This window comes from Balaenoptera physalus (assembly GCF_965194825.1).
Source record: "Balaenoptera physalus genome assembly, chromosome: X".
Lineage (NCBI taxonomy): Eukaryota > Metazoa > Chordata > Mammalia > Artiodactyla > Balaenopteridae > Balaenoptera > Balaenoptera physalus.
The window spans coordinates 89,781,185-89,803,162 of NC_138903.1; the positions used below are offsets into that span (position 1 = coordinate 89,781,185).

General features: G+C 41.1%; 1 protein-coding gene across 1 annotated transcript; it reads left to right on the top strand.

Moving 5' to 3' along the window:
* The first annotated feature begins 27 nt into the window (after window positions 1–27).
* TMEM35A (transmembrane protein 35A) lies at window positions 28–20,751 on the top strand. Its single transcript, XM_082447805.1, has 2 exons — window positions 28–9,581; window positions 19,041–20,751. Exons 1-2 carry the CDS (start codon window positions 9,462–9,464, stop codon window positions 19,452–19,454), a joined length of 534 nt encoding a protein of 177 aa, XP_082303931.1. The 5' UTR covers window positions 28–9,461; the 3' UTR covers window positions 19,455–20,751.
* Window positions 20,752–21,978: the final 1,227 nt, after the last annotated feature.

The following is a 21,978-nucleotide window of genomic DNA, read 5'->3' on the forward strand; positions in this document are numbered from 1 at the left end:
ATTGTGTCTTTGAAAAGTTTATAATGACATAGAAATATGTGTAGAAGGCAACCTTAAGTGAAAAGGGCAGGATAAAGAATTGTGCATTCAGTATGATTTTAAATTTGTAAAGAAAAAAATGCATTGGAAGGCAATATGCCAGCTGTTTACAGTGGTTGTTTCTAGAGAGTGGGCTTGGGGTGATCATTTGCAAAATTTTTTTTCCATTTCTGTACTTTCTAATTTTTTATACAGTAGACAGTCATTACATTGAAAATTAGGGGGGAGAGAAAAACACCTAAAATATCAGAGAAAAAAAGTGACTTGATGAATCTTGGTGAAGCTCCCATAGTCCAGTATGTGGAACTGAGAACTAGATTTCATCAGTTCCCGTGGAAGTGATTTAGACTCTGAGGGACTAACTTACACTAAGCAGATTAATAGGAGACTGGCTTACAAGCCAAATGCCAGTGAGGAATACAGTATCTAATGACTGACATATTCTTATCTCCTGTAAAAGGTTATACCTACCAACTATTAATGTACCTGAGAAACCAAACTAACGATCATTTGTAATTTGAATATATGGAGCTGAATGGTTTTGAGGGACCTCTTTGGCTGGGTTATTTGTAACACATTTTACCAGATCAGTGTTCCTGTTACTTGAACAATGCTGGATAAACACTGACGCTCCAATGTTCTTTTTCCACCATCTCTAACTAGTTGCCAGAATCTTCTGTCATTACAATATTAACTGCCTCCTAGCCTCATTACATGTCACAGTTGCCAAGGTAACAGCTCATCTTACATGAATTACATTCCAGGTTGGTAGCTCCCAGGTGAGATATTGGGAAGCATCTTAATCTCATCTGCAGTATATCTACAAATTATATTTACAAGAAGCCACTTCGGGGAAGAGTCACAGATGGCTAGGTTCATCCACTGTGAGCTTTTATTTTTTTTTTAATTTTCAATTGAAGAGTCTATCATTTTCTGATTTATGTGTCTAATTTTTTCTAAACTCTACCTCTTAGGTTTGGAGATACACATTACTTTTGGGGCCCTTCAGTTCCCTGATTAAACGTTAAGGGTTTTTGACAATAGTACTTAGGAGAATGGCACTGGCACTTACTTAGGGAAATCAGGGAATCTTTTGGGAGAGGGAGATGATAGTGCAACATCAAGTGAAGGTCCAGTGGCCATGTAGAGAAAGAGTTAACATAATAGGAAAGCTCTTATGTTGGAGGTGGGAGGAATTACCTTGGAAACTGTCACCAAACTACCTAGCTACCTTTATGTTCTGGTTTCTAGGGTAACACAGATATTTACTACCTCACATTTACATGGCTGGTGCTAATGTTCATTTTCTGACTTAATAAGGTCTCAACCCTTTGCTTTTCATAGTGTTGAAATTTGCAATTCAATGTCAGTAGCATCCCAGCACTGACAGTCATCCCTTAGATCTAGATGTAGAGAAATAACATGGGGACACCTATCCCATGTCCTGCTCTACACTGTAATGCCATCAGTACATGAACCTTGGCTTCATGCTTGGGACTCAGCACCGAGGGCACAAATTCTACAAATTACTTAGAGGCTAAAATTTCAGTCCTTTCCAAATCACCATCCTCAGCAAATACTCAATAATAAAGAGACTCATCTCTACTTTCTTTCCTGATGCTATGCACCTGGATTTCTTTTAAGAGCCATTATTAGGCTGAATGGAATGGTAGAACTAGACTGCTTTTAGGCATGCCCCCACTTTTATGTTCCATGATTCTGTGAAGAAACTGGTAGATGAAATACTTTCTGCCCCATTCCCATTGAGTTGTTTAAGATACACTATTTGGTTTCTGATCTTATAATTAGGATCTTTTCCAGAGGAACCCAATCACATTGGAAATGAAAGTTGATTATCCAGAACAGCCAATATAATAATAATAATGAGTATCCAGGGCTTCCCTGGTGGTGCAGTGGTTAAGAATCCGCCTGCCAATGTAGGGAACACGGGTTCGAGCCCTGGTCCGGGAAGATCCCACATGCCGCAGAGCAACTAAGCCCGCGCGCCACAACTACTGAGCCTGCGCTCTAGAGCCTGTGAGCCACAACTACTGAGCCCACGTGTCACAACTACTGAAGTCCATGCGCCTGGAGCCCATGCTCCACAACAAGAGAAGCCACCGCAATGAGAAGCCTGCGCACCGCAACGAAGAGTAGCCCCCACTCGCCACAACTAGAGAAAGCCCACTCGCAGCAACGAAGACCCAACGCAACCAAAAATTAATTAATTAATTAATTAAAAAAGATAATGAGTATCCAACATTTATTGAATCCTTACTTTGTGCCTCCCACTGTGCTCTGTGTTCTATGTGCATTATTCCATGTAAGTACCTATTTTACAGATAAGAAAATTGGCGGCTGTATTTTATAGATGCGATGACTGAGACTTAGAGAAGGATCAATAACTTGACCTAGGTCACACAGTAAGTGATGGAACCAGAACTTGAATTCAACTATCTGGTGCCACATCTCCACTCTTAATCTTTTAACTTTCGGCCAGCGGTTCTCAAATTTTGATGCCAGCATGCATCAAAATTCCCTGGAGGGCTCTTTAAAACACAGATTGCTGGGTCCCATCTCCAGAGGTTCTGATTCAGTAGGTCTGGGGCAGGGCCTGATAATTTGCATTTCTAACAAGTGCCCAAGTGATGCTGATGCTGATGCTGCTGGAGCGTAGGACCTGCACTCTGTACTCTACTGCCTCCGGTCAAGAGCAGAAGAGCCTTGACCTTCTGAAATGAAGGACAGGGGGCTTGTGCTCTCCTCATGGCTCAGTGCTCAGGGATCCTGGGGATGTTCTGATCTGCAGGTTTCAGTCACTACCTCTGCCTCTCCAGGAAGACCAGACAACTGACTAGAGACTCCACCCTGGGGGAGTACACAGTGCATAGGCTGCCTTCATAGAATACAATATTTCTGGAAAGAGCTGGACATATCCTGAGTTAGGCTCAGTTTCTAACAGTCCTGACAGCTATAAAAACCTGCTGCATGTACCATGTGATCTTGGTTCTCCTTTGGAAGTAACCTGAAGAGTTAAAATTGAAGCTCAGTATTTGCTGAGTATAGCTACCTGTCAGTTGGGATTTTGATATAACTCACACATTCAGTCTGAGGCTGCGGAGGGGCTCGATTAGCACCACTTGTGAAGCTGAGGAAAGAGCCATTACCTTGCAAACTCTCCTCAGAGCTGGTTGTTCACACCTACCTTATGAAGAACACATGTTGCCTACAGTAGGCAGAGAGAGGCACATGTTGAACATAACACTTACCCCACCATAACATTATTTCTCTTTTCACTTTTTCCACCATGTGCCTTGTAGTTTCCTGAGATACAGCTGAGGCCGCTGAGTTTCAAGGCAGCAGAGTGAGGTGTTCATTAGTGTAGCTGCACACTAGAATCGCTTGGACAGCTTTGTAAAAATACCAGTACTGGGGACCCCACCCCAGACCAATTAAATCAGAGTCTCTGCAGATGGGCCCCACTAATATGCATTAAAAACACATTTCCAGGTGATTCTAATGCTAGCCAAGTTTAAGGACCAATAATGATCCAAAAATATAGGCTCTGCTATGGGGCAGGCTCCATTTCTAGCTCTGACACTTAGGAAAAGATGGCCTAACCTCTCTGAGCCTCGATTTCTTCCGTCTGTAAAAACTTGCATAATAATTGAACCCATTGGACTTGTTTCATAGGGCTGTCTGGAGGATTAAATGGGCTGGTGTATGTAATGCACTATAATGATACAGTGCCTAGCACAGAGCGATCTCTCTCTAGATGGTAGCCAGTAATAAAATTGACATCCCACTTCAGTCTACAGAGCAAGTCCTCAGATTGTGACCCTATGGGAGATGTGGGTGTTGTACCCACTCCTGGGTGGATCTCACAGTCTTTCAATCAGGACTGCTATTACAAGGCAAATGACTCTGCAGAACATCTACTGTACATCACAGCAAACCTCTCCCATAACAAACTGAGGAAATGATGCTTATTTGAATAAGACACAAGTAAATGCAAACCAGAAACAAAGTAACATTAATAGTCTAAGAGAGCAGCCCACAAAATACCTCAAGGGAATAATAGACCACTTGGGGTTCTCAGACCATACTTCGAGAACCACCAAAAGAATGCGGGACGATCTGTGCTATAACTGGTCGCCTCATTAGCAGTTACCCCAGAATTTCCAGGGCATTCAGGGGTCACAGTACAAAAAAAACCCCAGTTCTGTTGCCTAGTGTCTCACTAATTTACACATTTATGTTAACTCTTCACTCTCTGCAGGCATGTGAGTTTGTGAACCCTTGGGCAGTCACCATCCAGAGACCTCTACAGTTGAAGCAAAAACCTACAGATATTTAAGTGGTAGGATGTAAGGAATGAGATGGATCAAGAACAGAATTTCTCAGGCCCTAAGAGACAACAAAGAGGGCTACCTCTTTGTAGGAACCAGGTATAGGGTCTCAGCTCAGTTTCAAGTTCAAGTTGAAAAATCCAGTATTCTATTTCGCCTCCAGAGCCAGATAAAGAATATCCATCTCAACCAATAGCCAACATCATGATAAATGATAAAATAGAAGTTAGTATAATGTAGTTGTTAACAAAATGAACTTTTGGTTTCAGACCTACCTGGGTTTTATTTTATTCTTTTAAAGATTTTTTTTTTTGATGTGGACCATATTTAAAGTCTTTATTGAATTTGTTACAGTACCGCTTCTGTTTTATGTTTTGATATTTTGGCTGCGAGGCATGTGGGATCTTAGCTCACAACCAGAGATCGAACCTGCACCCCCTGCATTAGGAAAGCAAAGTCTTAACCACTGGACCACCAGGGAAGTCCTCCTACCTGGGTTTTAAATGCCAGCCCAGGGACATACAGGCATGTGACTTTGAGTAAGTTACTTAATCGAAGTCTAACAATCATAGTTCCTACTTTTTAGGGTTGCTATAAGGAATGAATGAGATTATGTATGTAAAACACCTAGAATGTCATTTGACACGTGGTAAGCCCTCAGTAAATGATAGCTCTTTACTAACTTGAAACAAAAGGCAAATACAACCAAATGTCATGATGTGAGTTACGCTGCCGCTGATGTCAGACATTGCTTTGGTGTACAGGGAAAATTTGAGCAGCAGAAGTGCTTAGTAAGAGAAAAGACAAATTAACTTGTCAAGTCCTTCCTCTCTCAATAGCAATAGATTCTTTCATAACAATGATTGTTTCCCAGTAGTAACAAGCATTGGCTTTCATGTTTCTTTTTGTGCTCCAAATTATGGTTCCTTGACATGTGGTAAGTGGGCCTCCATTTGTACTCTTGCCCCGGGCGAGGCAAATGTTAGAAGCTGGCCTGTAGCTAACACAGTAAGATGTGAAAAGCAAGGAGGCATAAGTATTGGAAGGGAGACAACAATCATCATTATTTGCAGCTGATCCAGTTGTCTATCCAGAGAACACCCAAGGGAATCAATTGAAACACTCATAGATTTAACAAGAGAGTTCAGAAAAGAGTTCAGCAGAGTGGTTGAATACCAATCAATAGTTTTCCTGTAAGTCAGCAACAACCAGTTAGAAGATATAATGGAGAAAAAAAATCCATTCATGATGACAAAAAAATAGCATAAAATCCATAGGAATAACTTTTTAAAAAAAGTGTAGGTTCTACACAAAGAAAACAAGGATATTTGTACATCTCTCAGCAACTGGGATTTGAATAAATGGAAACTGATGCCATATTTCTGGATGGGAAGGCTAAATTTTGTAAGATATCAACTTTTAAAATTAATTACATGTTTAATTCAATCCAGTCAAAATTCAAAGTTATTTTACCTTGATAAAGTGATTCTAAAGTTCACCTAAAACAATAAATAGGGGAGAATGGCAAAGAAATTTTAGAAAAAGAATAATAGTGATGGGAGACTTGGCTTATAAGATATTAACATGTATACATAAGTTATAAGATTTAAAACGTAGTACTGTCACAAGAATCAACAAACAAATCAGTAGGACTGAACAGAAAGCCTTGAGACTCACCTAGAAAAAGACAAGAACCTGATATACAATAAAAGAAGCATCACAGACCAATGAGGATAGAGTTAGTCAACAATATTAAATGTAAGAAAAGATGAAAGAATAGAACTGCTTTAAGAAAATATAGGCAAATGTTTAATCTTCAGGTTGGGAAGAATTTTCTAAGCATAAAAGCAATGAAAAAAATCATAAAAGTATTGTTAGATTTGACTCCATCAAATTTATTGACAAACACAAACTGGAAAAATATTTAAAACATGATCGATGTCATACAGATCTCTTACGAATCAATCAAAAACCACTAACACTCAGAAATGGCAAAGGACATAAACAGAAGATATACATACGACTAATAAATATATGAAAAAATGTTCTAACACACAAATAATCCACAAAATACAAAATTCTAAATAATGAAATTAGTGAAGATGAAAAACGCACTGATACTCTCAATGCAGATCTGATGTGGTGATGCATATATATTTCTCTGCTGCTGATCAGAGGGTAAATTTTTTTCCTGGAAAGCTCTTTAGTAATACATATCGAGTCTTTTAAATATTCATATCTTCTAAATGAATTAAAGGAGCAGCAGCAGGAAACTGAGGAACAACGCGGGTTTAAGTTGAGTACCCCAACAGACGGCAGCCCTGCTCTGGACCTGGGGAGCTGCTTCCCTGCTGGCTCAGTTTCCTCATTCACGAAATGGAGAGAATTAGTAGTACTAATCTCACAATACATGCAAGTCACTTAGCATAGTATCTGGCATCCTCTAAGTGATGAGTAAATGTTAGCTGTTATTAAATTTGTATACATATGCATATGTATATATGAAAAATTCATAATTTTGACCTATTCACCTTCTAGGAATTTATCTTAAGGAAAAATTCAGGAATTCAGAAAAGACTGATATACAAGGATATGCAGAAGGAAAAACCATGGAAACAACATCAATATCTAACAATAGGAGAATAGTTAAATGAATTATAGTATACTCAAATGATGCTGGAGCATTATACAATCATTTTTAAAAGATTGTGTTTTTGAAGACAGTCTAATGATACAGAAAAATTGCTAACAACTGAAAAAAAAGCAGGGCATAAAACTGACTCTATAGTAGGATTAAATTTCGAAAAATAATTTATATATATTTTGTACATAGGTATTTAAGAAAAAGGTCAATTAAAATATTGACCCATCAAAATATTAAGAATGTTTATCTCTGCACACTGGGATCATGAGTTATTTTTTCCTTGTAATATTTATTATTCAGTATTTTATACATTTTTATAATTAATAGTGTTATTCCCATTATCATGTAATTTGAAAGGAAAATAGCATATATATATTCTGATCATTTGCTTAAGTATGTGAATGCGCTTCCCTAAGTACTCATTTTACTGACATATTCAATGTAGGACATTTGGAAAACAAATTATAAAGACAAACATTTCATTTTGGTTTATTCTTTCCAGTCTTTCTTTTATGTATGAAGAAATTTTCTCCTCTCTAACAAATCCTACTCTCTACTATGCAACAAGCCCATTGGGAGCAGGGTCTATGCCTCATTTATCTGTGTATTCCTACAGTGCCTAATTCACTTGTATGCACGTTGTAGTCACTCACTAATTTATAGGTAGAATCATAATAAGAAAAGAGTCTGAAATGCTTCCACTATAAGATATAAATGATTGCTAAATCTTAAAGTGTTACCACTCCCCAGGATATTTGCATTTAATTCATCAAATTTTTCCCAATCAAGATATTAGGATCTGGTGCACAACAGGGGTTGTTCTAGGTACTGTAGGGGATATACAGAAGCTGTTCCTCCCTTTTAAATGCTTATAATCTAAACTAGTTGTGGAGTGGATTAGGAAGGCAGAAGAAGCAAAAAGAGAACCACATCCATTGAGGTATCATTATGTTAGACACTGTGCTAGGCAATTTACTAACATGGAATTCTTACAACAAACCTTTGAGGCAGAATTTTCATTCACATTTTATAAATGTGGAAATGGAGGCTCAGATAAATGACTTATCCAAGTTCACAGAGTTAGTGGTAGAGCTGGGATTGAAACCCTGGACCTTCAGGGTCTGACGCCAGACTGTTCTCTCTCTCTTAATGAACACTGCCTCTCAAAAAGGTGTGTGTGTGTGTGTGTGTGTGCATGCACGTGCCACTGTGTAATTGTGAGCACTGTGTAATTACAACGCTCAGCAGTATCAGGTAAGTGTCATATTTACGATACAAAATATTATACAGAGAGGCAGTAGAGCAATGGATAAGAACCTGGGCTCTGGAAATGACTGCCCAGGTTTGAATTCTGTCTCTCCATATACTAGCATATACTCTTGGACAAGTTACTTAACTTCCCTGTGCCTCAGTGTCCCATCCATAAAATAGGAACTCATATCTAGCTCACAGTGTTGCTGTTAAGATGAAATTAGTTAATACAAGTCAAGGGCAGTGTCTAGCACTTAGTAAATGGTCAATAAATATTGGTTACTATCACAGGAAATCAGAGGAGGAAGAAATCATATCCAGCTGGCAGTGGATCAGGGAAGGCAAAGGAGGTGACATTGAAGAAAAGGCTGAATGCTAATGAAGAGTGATAGAGCAGGGAAAGGGAATGTAGGGGAGGTAGGAAATCTCAGGTTGGATGGGACCATGAGTGGACAGGAGATGAGGGGTGGCAGTGGGAATTACTGGAAGATAAACCTCCAAAGAGAGGCAGAGGTCAAAATGTGGAGGCCCTTAAATGCCAAATTTAAAATTCTGGAGTTAAACACTGGGCAATGGGAGCCATGACAGGTTTTGGAGGAAGAGAAAGATAAAGCCTTCTTTGGCAGCAATCAAGCTGGACAACTTTGCAGATTTATCCTCGAGTGTTACCAACTGCAGAAACCACCAACTCTGAGGACTAATGTTTTGACTGAGGGAAAGGAAAAGGGGAGAGAAGGGGAGAGGTTGGAAAAGGGGAGTGAATAATTAAAGGACTATACAGATAAAAAGCACTCCTGGTGCGAAGTGATAGAACGGTCTTCCTTAATTCCTCATTGCAGAGGCAGCCCAGGGACTGAACTCGAAGCATAACCTACCTTTTCTCCCATTTAAGACTTGAAGTTTCCACCTCAGTTTAGGACTTCCTTTAACATCGAGACTGTGCTTTTGGCCAGTGCGGAGAGAGCGTAGGGCATTAGGACCCAGCGATTGTTGTAGTGAGAGAGGTTGAATCTCGGTCTCTCAATTTTTCCCTCGAGCTCCCTCCTCTCCCTTTGTCATTCTAGCTGCCTGCTGCCTCCGCAGCGTCCCTCTAGCTCTCTCTGTGCTAAGTGCCTGCGCCTTAGACAGACAGGGTGCGCAAAGCAGCAGTATTAGTCGGGACCTGCCTTGGTGACCCCATGGCATCCCCTAGAACCGTAACCGTCGTGGCACTCTCAGTGGCCCTGGGACTCTTCTTTGTTTTCATGGGGACTATCAAGTTGACCCCCAGGCTCAGCAAGGATGCCTACAGTGAGATGGTAAGTGAAGCAAACGGGTGATGAGGAGCGCACCCCCAAGGGATGGCGAGTACCTCTCCCCTTCTTTCCTTCCCGGTCCACGGTCCCAGTCCTTTCACCCCTACCCCACCCCGGACCCTCCCTTCTCCCCAACAACTTTGCAGCTGGGAAGGAGCAGCTGGACGAGAGCGATTTCATTTGCGGGCTATGCCGGGAGCAACTGTTTTGGAGCCACTGAATGCCAGTTGGGGGAGGGGTTGCCCAGTGAGTACCCCCACCCCCAAGTAAACCGGAGGGCTGAGACCTGCGTAACACCTGTCATTGGCAGGAGCCCTTCCCTCCTTCCAGCACACCCAAAGTCCCGGCAGCCAGTCTGCAAGTCTGATTCCTTCCCTTGGAGCTAAGAGTTTAGCAAGCTGGAGAGTTTATTTATCTTGGGGAAGAACAAAAGGCAAGGAGGAAATAGCTGAGGGCGAATGGGCTACTGAAACAAGCAGTTTTTAGGGGCGGGGAAGGTATTCCTCATCCCTGGCGGAGAGCCGATGGTGTTCCCCTAGCCGCCTGGGCGTGTGTCTATATCCTCGAGACAAAGCCGTCTTGGCCCAAATAAAGGTCACGGAGAGCCTGCTTCTTCCCCTTCTCTCAAGGGAGAGCTGGATGTTTTGTTTTATTTTGTTTTGTATATGGGCTAATCTGCAAAATCTGCAAAGTCTGCTTTTCCTCTCCTGCAAAGTAGTCCTTAATCCCCACCTTGTCTCCTGTGGATGCCCAGGGCCAGGCCCTCTGCAGGTTTTCCCCTCCGCAGAGTTAGAATCAGCTGAAGGTGAATGGCCAAAACATCTCCTCTGCAACCTGGGGGCTGGGCTGCTCTCCACAGTTGGGTGTTAAGAGGACTTGTTCCTATTGCTGTGGAGTACGAGGTGATGGCAGGGGATGTTTCCAGCACTTCCGCTCTCGCTTCTCCCCCTGTCACTTTGCCTCTTCATTTCCCCGCCCCAGCTGAAGAGAACCTGCTTCTCTCTGCTTTTGCCAGGCTGCCAGTAATGGGAGGGAGCCCATTAATGGGTTCTCAAGGTCAAGAAGGAAAAGAGCTTAGGGGAGGAACAGGAGGGAGAGAGAAGAAAGGCAAGAGGGATTCCCCATTAGGGCTAAGGCAAGGAGGAATAGCCCCACACGTTGACAGTTGACAGGAATAAATAGCTCTCCTGGAGCTCACTGCAGAGCCTTCCAGAGCCCCTCAACGTGAGCTGCAAGTGGATGGAGTCTGGCAAATTGTAGATGATCAGAAATGTTTGCAGGCAGCTCTGGCTTCTGTCTCAGGGTTTGAGCTGGTGTTTCCCATGTCTCTCTCACCACAGGATCACCTTGGGGTCGGGGAGGGTGGCTGGGACTCAGGGGCCAAGGTCTAGCCCCAGTTGCAAATCCTAATGTGTTTCTCCTTCCCCCTTTCCCTCCTCCCAGAACATTTGACCAGATGGAATTGAAATCAGGTCAAAATGAGTATCCAAGGCAGCCTGCATTGGGGAGGGGAGGGGAAGTGGGGTAGCAGAAGCCACCAAAGGCAGAGGGAAAGGGTGGAGGGGAATTGCCACTATATTTTTTTCTTGGCAGCAGTAGTTTGGCGTTAGATTATAAATAAATGCATATGCTCTTGCTTTTCTTTCCTTTTCATATGTGCATACATTTATATGTTTGTGTGTGTGTGCCTTGGGTATATTTAAGCTTTCCCTTGCCTTAGGGACATAGTACCCTTCTTCAGTATACTCCCTGTCTCCCTATATCCTGCTCAGCTGCTTTAGAGGCCGCCCAAGCTGCACCCTAAGTACAGTGTTAGGTTTTGCAGGCAATCCAACTAAGATGGAGTCACCGGGAAGCTTCCTATCAGCTTGGCAGGAGCTCATGAGGAGGACCAGCCACAAATGGGTTTGCAGTAGGTTTCTTCCTAGGGTGTGGAGCTATTACAGTTTAATGAAAGGCAGAAGAAATATATGAAGATTCCATATCATACAAAGGAACATATTTAAATAGGTATAATCTAATACAGCAGTACAGAACCATTGTGTGTGTGTGTGTGTGTGTGTACGCACAGTTCCGTGCTTCTGTGCTCAGGGTCATCTGGAGGCAATGGAAGAACTATATCTAGCTGGGAGGTAAACTTCACAGTAGCATGAAGCTTGAGGAGGATTTTCAGACCGCTGTTTTCCAGGGTCCCCTCCTGCATTGAGCATTGGACCCCAGCCTAGAGATGGCTTTCTGGCATAGGGCCCACTGCATAGTGCCTGGGCCGGCCCAGCTTTATTGTTGAATCCATAGGGAGTGGGGACAATTCAGTTCTAGTACAAAGAAGTTGCTCAGTTTATATTTGTTGAGTGGCTGGGTGAATGAATGAGTCATTGTAGCATTGTCTTAGCTTGTCACCACCCTTCAGATTTCTCTGGTTGGCTCTTGATGATGCAGCTCAGAAGCCATTTCTTGCCCAACCAGAGATCAGCTGGGATGATTATCTGGGATTTTCTGTTTTGCATTTAGGAGTGATTCCTCTGCATTGATGGAGTTAGTCATGTATTGACTGCAGTGGCTTTTTGTATAAAATCTCAAGGTGGTGTTGTTGCTCTTGTTGTTTATTTGTTCTTTAAAACATCTCTGTGAGGTAGATTCATTTTTTAAAGTTATGCTTATTTTACTGATGGATTAAACTGAAACAGAGCAAGTTTAATGACTTATCCAAGATCCTAGGGTAAGCTGCTGTTGGAGCAGAGATTAGAAACCAAGTCTGTGACTCAATATTCCCAGTAGAGGAGTCATTAATGGTTACAACTGCTTTTTTGGATGTCAGAACTTACAACCGATTCTTGAAAATATCTGGCACATTTTTTCTCCTTTTTTGGTACCAGTTTAACTGCCCCAATCCCATATTTTGGGGTTTCATTTTACTTCGAAACCAATTTTTCAAATTTAGAGTTTTTTTTTTTTTTTTTGCTTTTCTGTCAACTATTTTTTCTTGTTCTAAAGCCATTAGTGTTATGCTTAGGTGTTATCCCCTCCGTGGAAAATCACTGCTAAAAACCAGACAGACAAATGACTATGAACTTCTTTCCTGTCTCTCCTGGGGAAGCCAGGAAAGGTTAGTGGAAGGAGTACAGACTTTGAGTCATGTAGGTTTGGGTTCAAGACCTGACACTCTTAGTGTCTGTCTCAGTTTCCTCATCTGTAAAATGAGGATAACAACCTACCACAGGAAGTTGTTGTAAATATTAACTGAGATTACATATGGAAGCATCTAGTACAGTGTATGAATATGGTAGGTGTTCAAGAAATGCTCTGGGTTGAGGTGATGATAATTGATTCTATTTTATGCAATGGTTTCCTGACTAATTTGAATGGCCAGTTTAAGGGATTGAAATCAGGCATGTAAAAGAGCAAGATGCTATTTCCTTATGCCGTGGTGAACAGACCTCTATGCAGTCAGCTAATATAGAAAATTCCACACTTGCTGCTGGGTAATACACAGTGGATCCCATGCACAATGTCCGGATGCCTCTCTTGAATAGCCTGTTTGGTATGTGTCACTCCATACCTCCTCCCAATTTAGCAAGTGTCATTATAGAGTACTCTAAATCCCACGTGAATTCAACACGACTGACCACTCCCCTGACTAAATGCCTTCATTAATTCGCTTGAAATTGTGAGACAGCACTTACAAATGCTGCTAAGCAGTTTAACATATGAATGGTTGACTTGCTCTAAATTTGGTGTTCAGCTCTTTGTAACAGTGGTTCTATCCTATAAGCACAAAGGGCCACAGATGGAATAGTAAGAAAACACCACAAATCCTGTCACATTGAAGCCAAAGGATTTTGACCCTGAGGAAGAGAGGGCAAGTCTCTGATAGGGCAGGTCTCTGCCACTTCTTTGCATCCCCTTATAGGGAAGGTTTGTTGTTGATTTGGATGATTTGCTTATTTATAGTGAAATGCTCTCCAGTATTTCCCCAGGGTTTGTGTAGCCCTAGGAAAATACTCCAGATAGGTTTGGGCAGTTTATTTAATGTCCATAGGTGATCTTTTATACTTCCAATCACACTATTAATTGCTTTCCAACTACATAATAGTTGGAATGATAAGGTAATAATACTAAGATAATAATACTAAGATAGTAATTTACTGGTGCTTAGACTGTTCTCTGAGGTGGTACAGTACGTTTATTCCTTCAGAGAGGCAACTGACCCTGAGATGTGAAATGACTTTGCTTAGTTCACACAGCTAGCCATCCTAAGCTAAACTACATTGAAATTTATGCCAGGGAGCTTATAGCCTCTCAATGGCCAACAGCTGTGCTTGTTTCAGAGCGACTTTTGACTGACAGTGGAAGTCAGACCCTTCTCTCCTTAGATGCAGTCTGGGAGGGATCCACTTTGGTTAGTAGGACCAGGTTTGCCAGCTTCCTTTTTAGGTGGGCATTTTATGACAGTGGAAGGTAGAACTGCTTAAAAGGTGTTTTTCATTCACATGGATATTTGGCAATTAAACATGTGATGGTTTATTACTGCATTTAAGAAATGATCTATGATTCACATATGGCTATTTTTCCTACAGAGATTCAGGAAAATCATACTTGAAACAGTAAATTTTGCAGCACTTATGTAGCCTTTATGATCTAAGATATCAACCAGGCTGAGATTTTTAGCCAAAATATATTTTTGTCAGTGCCCTCTTTTGCTTTCATATAGTTTTTTCCCTGTAAATTGTATTGAAGTATAACATACATACTGAAATGTGCGCCTAAGTGTATACAGCTTGAGGAATTTTCAGGATCCCCCTGCGTAACCAGCACCCATATCAAGAAGCAGAACATGACTAGCATCCTAGAAACCTCCCTCCTGGCCCCTTCTGATTACTACCTCTCCAAGGGTAAATCCCAACTCCAACAATATAAGTTAGTTTCATCTGTTTTTGAACTTTATATAAATGGAATTATACAGTATATTAGCCAAATTTTTTTTTCTTTTACCTAACTAGCATAAGTGAACTAAAGTAAACCAGTTGTGAGCTGCTCAAGTTTAATGTAATTAATATGAGATCATGGCCCCTGGGGTGTTGTGAAGAATAAATGATAAAAAGAAAAAAGGTATAACTAAAGAAAGGCTCCATATGATTTTGACTCATGTCTGAATCATATCGTCTCATACGATAAAAACGGACCTGCTTGAATCATTGCTATTATCATTTAAATAATTACTGTGGCTTGCAAACATATGTATTTCTAATTGTGTGGTTCATTAATGATAAAATATGTGTGTGTGGCCCTTGGTTGATGCTATGACGTTATGATTCTTTGACCAAATCTCCAAAATGCTCATTTAATTTACAAAAGGGGAAACTGAGGTAATAAAATACTTAGTAATTTTCTGCAAGCAATTTAGGGGCAAAACTAAAATTGGAATTTAGCTTATCTTAGCCCAAGGGTATTGCTAGATGACTGCCTTCGATTAAAGGGATTTGAAACATTTGACTAAACCCTTCTGTCTCCTGCTTCCTTCCCCTATAAGGAAACTATGGTTTCAGGGTCTGGGTCATGGCAATGAAAAAGAAACAGACCTAACAAAGTGAACTTCCAGAGCCTTTTGGGAGAGTGACTCAGTCAACTCCTTTTATTCTTACTGTCAGAACAATTAAAGTCGTTAGAGATCTAATTACTATAGACTTAAGACACGTGGCCCTTCTATTGTTGGAACTGAGGTGGACCAGACCAAGTATTGTTGCTGCTGGCAATAGCAGAATACTTTTGATGTCTCTATCCTACTCCACAGGAGAAAGAATAAAGGGCTTCCTAGACTGTCAAAACCACATCCAAGCTTAGTCCCATCTCTAAGTTAAACATGACTTCCCTATCAGGAGTCGTGGAGAATAGATGCTATCTGTACCTACTCAGCTTTGAACTAAAGATTTGACGAAATGGCTTATCCACATGCAGTTTCCTCTTGAGAAAAGAAGGAAAGAAAGAAGCAACTGCTGCATAAAAATATCTACAGCTGCAGTTTAAGAGGTTAGATAAACAACTGAAAAAGTAATATGGAGTTAGAGCAAATGGAGAGAACAATGATCACTGAAGTCATAGGAACTTGATTTAAAGACCTGGAATTTGGCCTACAGATTTCACTATAGTATAGATAAAAATCTATTCCTAAATGATGGGTGGTTAGCCCTAGGCAAAAAAGGAATGTTTCCAGAAGGCATTCAGTCAGCATCTGGAAATCTTGGCTCTGCACTGACTGTAAGGAACTCATCCTGCTTCCTGTGTTCATTATGTCAGAAGGTTACACTTAGGATTTAGGAACTGCCTCTTGGGGAGCTTTGTGTTGCTAATTTAAAAAGGTCCTAGCTTGAAAGTGTTAAGGAAAACTCTTGGGTCTAGATTTCTTTCCCTTATGTCCCCCTGCTACCATCACCAGAGTGTTGAGGGAGAGAGAGTGGGCAGGTGGCATCTAGGTTAATAGTGAGAGGAAACTACCAGATGCCCTAATCCTCGGCTCAGCTCTGCTCCACATGGGTCTAGCTCAGTTCAGCCCAGGGTTTTACTCTGCCTACTGGTCAACCTCTCTCCTAATTTTTCTCTGAAAATCCCTGATTTAACCTAAAATGGGAAGAGGGAGGAAGAACGACTGATACTTTGTGTTTCACTATATGCTCAGGAACAGATTAGGGACTAGAGGTGAATAAAGGTAAATAAAGACAGGATCTGACAGGGCTAGGATTAGGAAGAGGTGGGAGGCAGTGTTGTGCAAGTGCAGAATCAGATCCTGCCTCTATTTAAAGTTGTGATATTTTATTTGTTGTGGATATTATTTACCTTAATCAATGAGTGTTTTGGTGCCTTCTTAAATTTTGCACTCAGGGGACATAGGCTTACTTCATCTTAGTCCCAGCCCTGCTCAGGAAAATGAGGCTCAGAGAGGGCAAATAATTTGCCCAGGGACACCAACTAGAAAATGACAGAGATGGGATTTGAAGCCAAGCCTGTTTGAATCCAAATCCATTCTTTGTTTTTTTTTTTTTTTTTACTAAACCAGTGGTCTTGAAACAGTACTCATAAAGGACTATCTTGTGCTACTCATGATAATTAATCCATGAACTAAAGGTGCATTCACTAGAGAAATGACTTAACATTTGTTCCAAACTAGAGTGTGTGAACACTATTCTAAGCACCAGATGCTCCTGACAGGTCAGGTTGGCTTTCTGCCTGATTCTTGTAATACTTGTCTTGCATCTGGTGCTTTTGACTATTCTCTTCTTAAAATTTTTGGCCCCTATGACCCCATCTCTCCTGGTTTTCCTCCTACTTTTCTGACCACACTTGCTTCTGTCTATTTTGTGGATTCTCTTCCTCCTCCCATTTTTTAAATGTCTGTCACACATTTTCCCACTGTATACATTCTACCTGGGCATACTGATAACTGTCAATTCTGTATCTTTACCCCAGACCTCTATTATTGAGCTGCCTACCAGACATCTCCACTTAGGTGTCTTAGAGATACTTCAACTAAAAAACTCCAAATTGAGTTCCTCATTCCTTCCTGCCCCATCCCCCTCTTCTTCTGGATGCATTCTTGACTTCTCCGTTTCCCTCAGTGTCCACATCCAATGAGACATCAATTCCTGTTGATTGTGCATTCAAAGTATCCTTGAGTCTCTCCCCTTCCCTCTATCCTTACTGTCATTACTCTAGCCCAGTTCTCTCACCTGATCTCCTCGCTTCCAGGCATACCCCTTCCAATCCATCCTCCATGCTACTTCCAGAGGGACCTTCCTTAAAAGCAGATTATGTTGCTCCCCTGGCTTATAGGATAAAGTCCAGCTCCACAACGTAACACTCCATGATCTGATTCATATCTGTCTTCTCTGTCTCATGTCTCACCCTTTCCCCCTTCCTCCCCCAACCTATGCTGAGCTGGGGCAGTGTTCGAAACACGCCAGTCTATTTTGTGCTTCAGGGCCTTTGCTCATCCAGCTTCCTCTGCCCTCGATGCCCTTCCCTTATTGATCTTGCCAACATCTGCTCTTCTTTTAAGATTCTACTCTAGCTTTTCTCAGTCCCCATCTAGGGAGATTTGACCACTCTGGTGTGCCTCCACTGTACCTACTACATAGTTTATTTCAGCACCCATAACACTTTATTGCACTTATGTACTTCCATAACTTTTCTTCTCATAAACTCAAACTTCAGGAAGGCAGGGCTTTTGAATGATTGATGTCTGTATCTAGAGTACTGAGTACAATGCCTAGCACAGGAGGCACTTAATAAATATTGAATGAATTAATGGATACTTCATGAAAACAAAGTAGTGGGCAAAACCAGAAAGACACTTGATAAAATCTCATCACTTTACTACAAAAGGAGGATTGGGTCAATCTGAATAGTGAAAAATATGATTATCTATTACTCTAAGGTCAGTATAATTCTATTACTTTGTAGTATATCCAGTGCCTCCCTTCTCTGTTCCATGATATCTGCCTTTGGGCTACAATTAGATCTTATACAGTACTCTCTTATATACCACTAACCATGCTGCTTTATAATGTTGTTTATGCATCTGTTTCCCCCCACTACACTGAGAGCTTCTTGACCCTATCATATTCATCTCTATATCTCCATCATATAATCCATAATAGGTATTCAGTAAATGTTTATTGAATTAAAATTAATGAACTTGAACTAGGCTAATCAAAGTAGTGTCTTGTAAAATCCTAGGGATTTATCTCAATGACCATAAGAACGATTTTTGTCTTACTATATTTTAAAGATATATAAGGGGCTAACATTTGCATACATTTAAATTTTTCTGTTTGCTTAACACACACTTTTTTTATTTTTACAGATACCACAAATGTAAACTCCAACTCAGCTCTTTTTTGAATTAACACAGATTCCAAATTAGGGAAGTCCAAATTAGTGAGGCTTTACCGCCTTGTCTCATTTTTGTTGGTATTCATATGCATCTGGGTTTGGACAATGTAGGCACTAGAAAATGTGGATATGGCTAATCAGTACCAGTTTTTATGGGCCCAGTGAATTTTCTTTTAAATTCTTAATGTTGTTTATGATTTATAATCAGAAAAAAATTTTTTAATAAAAGGTGCTTCCACTGCAGGGGCCATGGGTTTGATCCCTGATCTCGGAACTAAGATCCCGCATCCCGCCCACATGGCGTGCCCCCCCCCCAAATTTTTTTTTTTAACTATAAAGCCAAATTCTCTTACCTTTGGTGCTGTTACTAAGGTTTAAATCACAGGGATCTCAGCAGATTGCTTGCTTTTTTCCTTAATTACAAGGCTTTTATTTAGGGGGCACAGTAAAAAAGAATATGACACCCATGTCTGGTGTGGAAAGGGAATGGTGGGGAAGAAGGACCTTGCTTGTGTTTTCTTCATTCTGTTAAAATCATGGTTAATGCAGCGATTTCCTTATGGTATTCCACTCTAGAAACGTGCTTACAAGAGCTATGTCCGAGCCCTCCCTCTGCTGAAGAAAATGGGGATCAATTCCATTCTCCTCCGCAAAAGCATTGGTGCTCTTGAGGTGGCCTGTGGCATTGTCATGACCCTTGTGCCTGGGCGTCCCAAAGATGTGGCCAACTTCTTCCTACTCTTGCTGGTGTTGGCTGTGCTCTTCTTCCACCAGCTAGTCGGTGATCCTCTCAAACGCTACGCCCATGCCCTGGTGTTCGGCATCCTGCTTACCTGCCGCCTACTGATTGCCCGAAAGCCCGAAGACCGGTCCTCTGAGAAGAAATCCTCGCTGCCAGGGAATGCGGGGAGTACCGGCAATGCGGGAAATACCGAGGAGCAGCCGTCCTTATATGAGAAGGCCCCTCAGGGCAAAATGAAATTGTCGTAGGAAAGCGGAAGTGCAAGAAAGTGGACCTTCCAGGCAGTTGCCTCCATGACACCCAGGAAGATGTCAGTGTGTGTTTTTCATTTGATTTATTTATCTTGGGGGAAAAGGGACAAATATAACCTGCAAGTTAATGGCCCTATTGGCTTGTGTACACCTATACCCTAAAATGACCTCCCCACATAGATGTATGTGCACCACCTTTAATCACTCTGGGGCAACTCTCACATCTTGCTGCATGTACATGTATATGGCTAACTATTGAAGTGTATTTGTGAGATGGACTCCAGCAAGCATGTGACTGTGAGATTAAGTGTGGGAAAATGTTACTGTGTGTGTGTGTTTGCGTGTTTGCACACACGTGCGAAGGAGAAGGCTCTGATCTTGAACTAATCCTGCATAGATATCCTTCCCTTCATAGACTGATTCTGGTGAAGGCAGAATAAAATAAATCTCCTATAAAGAGAATCCTACTTACTTCTTGGTATAAAACAAACTATGTATTCCCATGGGATGGGGGAATCCCTCACTAGATTAAGCTGAAAACTTAAACCTACCACTTTAGGAAAAATTTCCTTCAATTTGAGACACTGAGTTACACGTAAAATGAATTAACTTCTACTTTAACAGTTGTTTACATTGTAAATACTCCATACTGAGTTTAATTAAAATAAGGCAAATGTGCAGTCAATAGATAATCTAATTCTTCAAGTGATAAAATTGGAAGTTTCACCTTGCCTTTGTCGGAGCCCAACCTACTAAGCTCCTTTACTCACACTTGGAAACTGAAACAGTAAACTTTATATCGGGCATCTTTTTTGGATTTTCTTAAGCCAAAAGCTGCCTCACTTCCACTATTCTCAGCAGCTAACCAGGATTTGGCAGCTGCTCCACTGTTGCGGTTGAGGGAGCGAGGATTAGTCCCGTTAGAAGTCTGTGAATCTCAAACTAGCTGTTCTTTTAAATCATCTGAAATTTGACAGAGGAGCCGTATCCAGTGTTTCGCTGCCAAACAGATTCACTATTCCTATTGAATTTTCATTGAGCTTTGCTAGTGTAAGCAGAGATCCAAGTTACCCCCACAGCTGTCTCCTCTACACCTCTTTATCATTCCAGTGAGTGGAGTTTAGCTGGGGGAAGGACATTTGATATAGGCTAGTTGGATTGAGCAGTATGAAAATTTGCTTTCTTACGTACTGCTGCTTCTCCTTGTTAGATGTGCTTTGATGGTTTTAATATTATTGTGCCAGGGATGGGAAAAGGGGTGGGAGTGTTGTGTGTGGGGGGAGTACAAATTATTGTATTCGATATCATTGTTCTTGTTGATTGATACCTCTCTGTCTTATTTCTCTCATTCTTTCAAAATAAAAATTTTTGAAGTTTGGAGGAAGTGGTCTGGACAAATAATGAAAATCTGGAAAGAAAGGGTCATGTCATGGGATTCAGGTTGTCTTATTTTTGAGTGGATGAGGGAGGAGGATAAAGAGAAGGGGGAGTACAATAACTTAATATACTAATGAGGTTACTAACTTTCCAATCTCATTTAAGTTTCCTCACACTTCTGTGATGTCAGCACATAAGACAGAAAGCCACAAAATTAGATCTCAATACAGTTCCCAGGTTTGGGGAGTTCTGCTTTATTAGGTGATGCCAAGGGAAGGTAGAAGAATGATTTCAGAAATAATTGCAGGTATATTAAATAAAGATGAACCAGTGTCTCTCACTATATATGCATCCACAAACTGGCACAAATTCCCGTGCCACAGACTTGTCACATTAGGCAAGTTATTTTACCACTCAGGGCCCCAATTTCATTTACAAAAATAAGGGGATTGAAGGCTTAAAATTCTTTCAATTTACATTTGAGTATGAAATGATTATGAAAAAATGACTCGATAAATTTTCAGTTTTACTAGATAAGGAAGATCAGCTATCATAGAAAATGCTGAACACTCGGTTCTCATGCATGATTAAATATGATTTCTTGAAAGTACTCTGAAAACAATGTAAGATGTGGTAACTAATCATTTTTTGCTGTAGTCTTTCCCAAATACATCAACTTAGTCTGATTCTTCATCTCTCCCCAAGATTGCAAAGTTTCCTCCCACACTTTTGCCTATAGTTTATGGGTATATTTTGGCCTCAAAAAAATCAGTGAGGGTCATTAAATTTTTATCTTTCCTCTCCAGTTCCTACTCTAGTAAGAGACTAAACTAGGGACTAAGTTCAGGTCTCAGACTAAGCCCTTGCTGCTGTTTTAGCCAGTTTCTTTAAGGTCCATCGATTCCTCAAAGTTAGGAATCTTTACTTGTTGACTGGCCGGCTACCTACAAGATGCCACATCTGGCTCAGGACATACGTTTCCAGCATACTCTAGAAGGTATGCGTGCCCATCCTCGGTAAAAGGAGGGCAAATTCAGCCGCTGTCCTTTCCTCCCACCTCCTAGCGACAGCTTCAGAGGTGTCAGACCCTTTAACCTAATTCTCTTGCCCAACATGGGAGAAGCAGCCTTTATTGAGAAGTTTG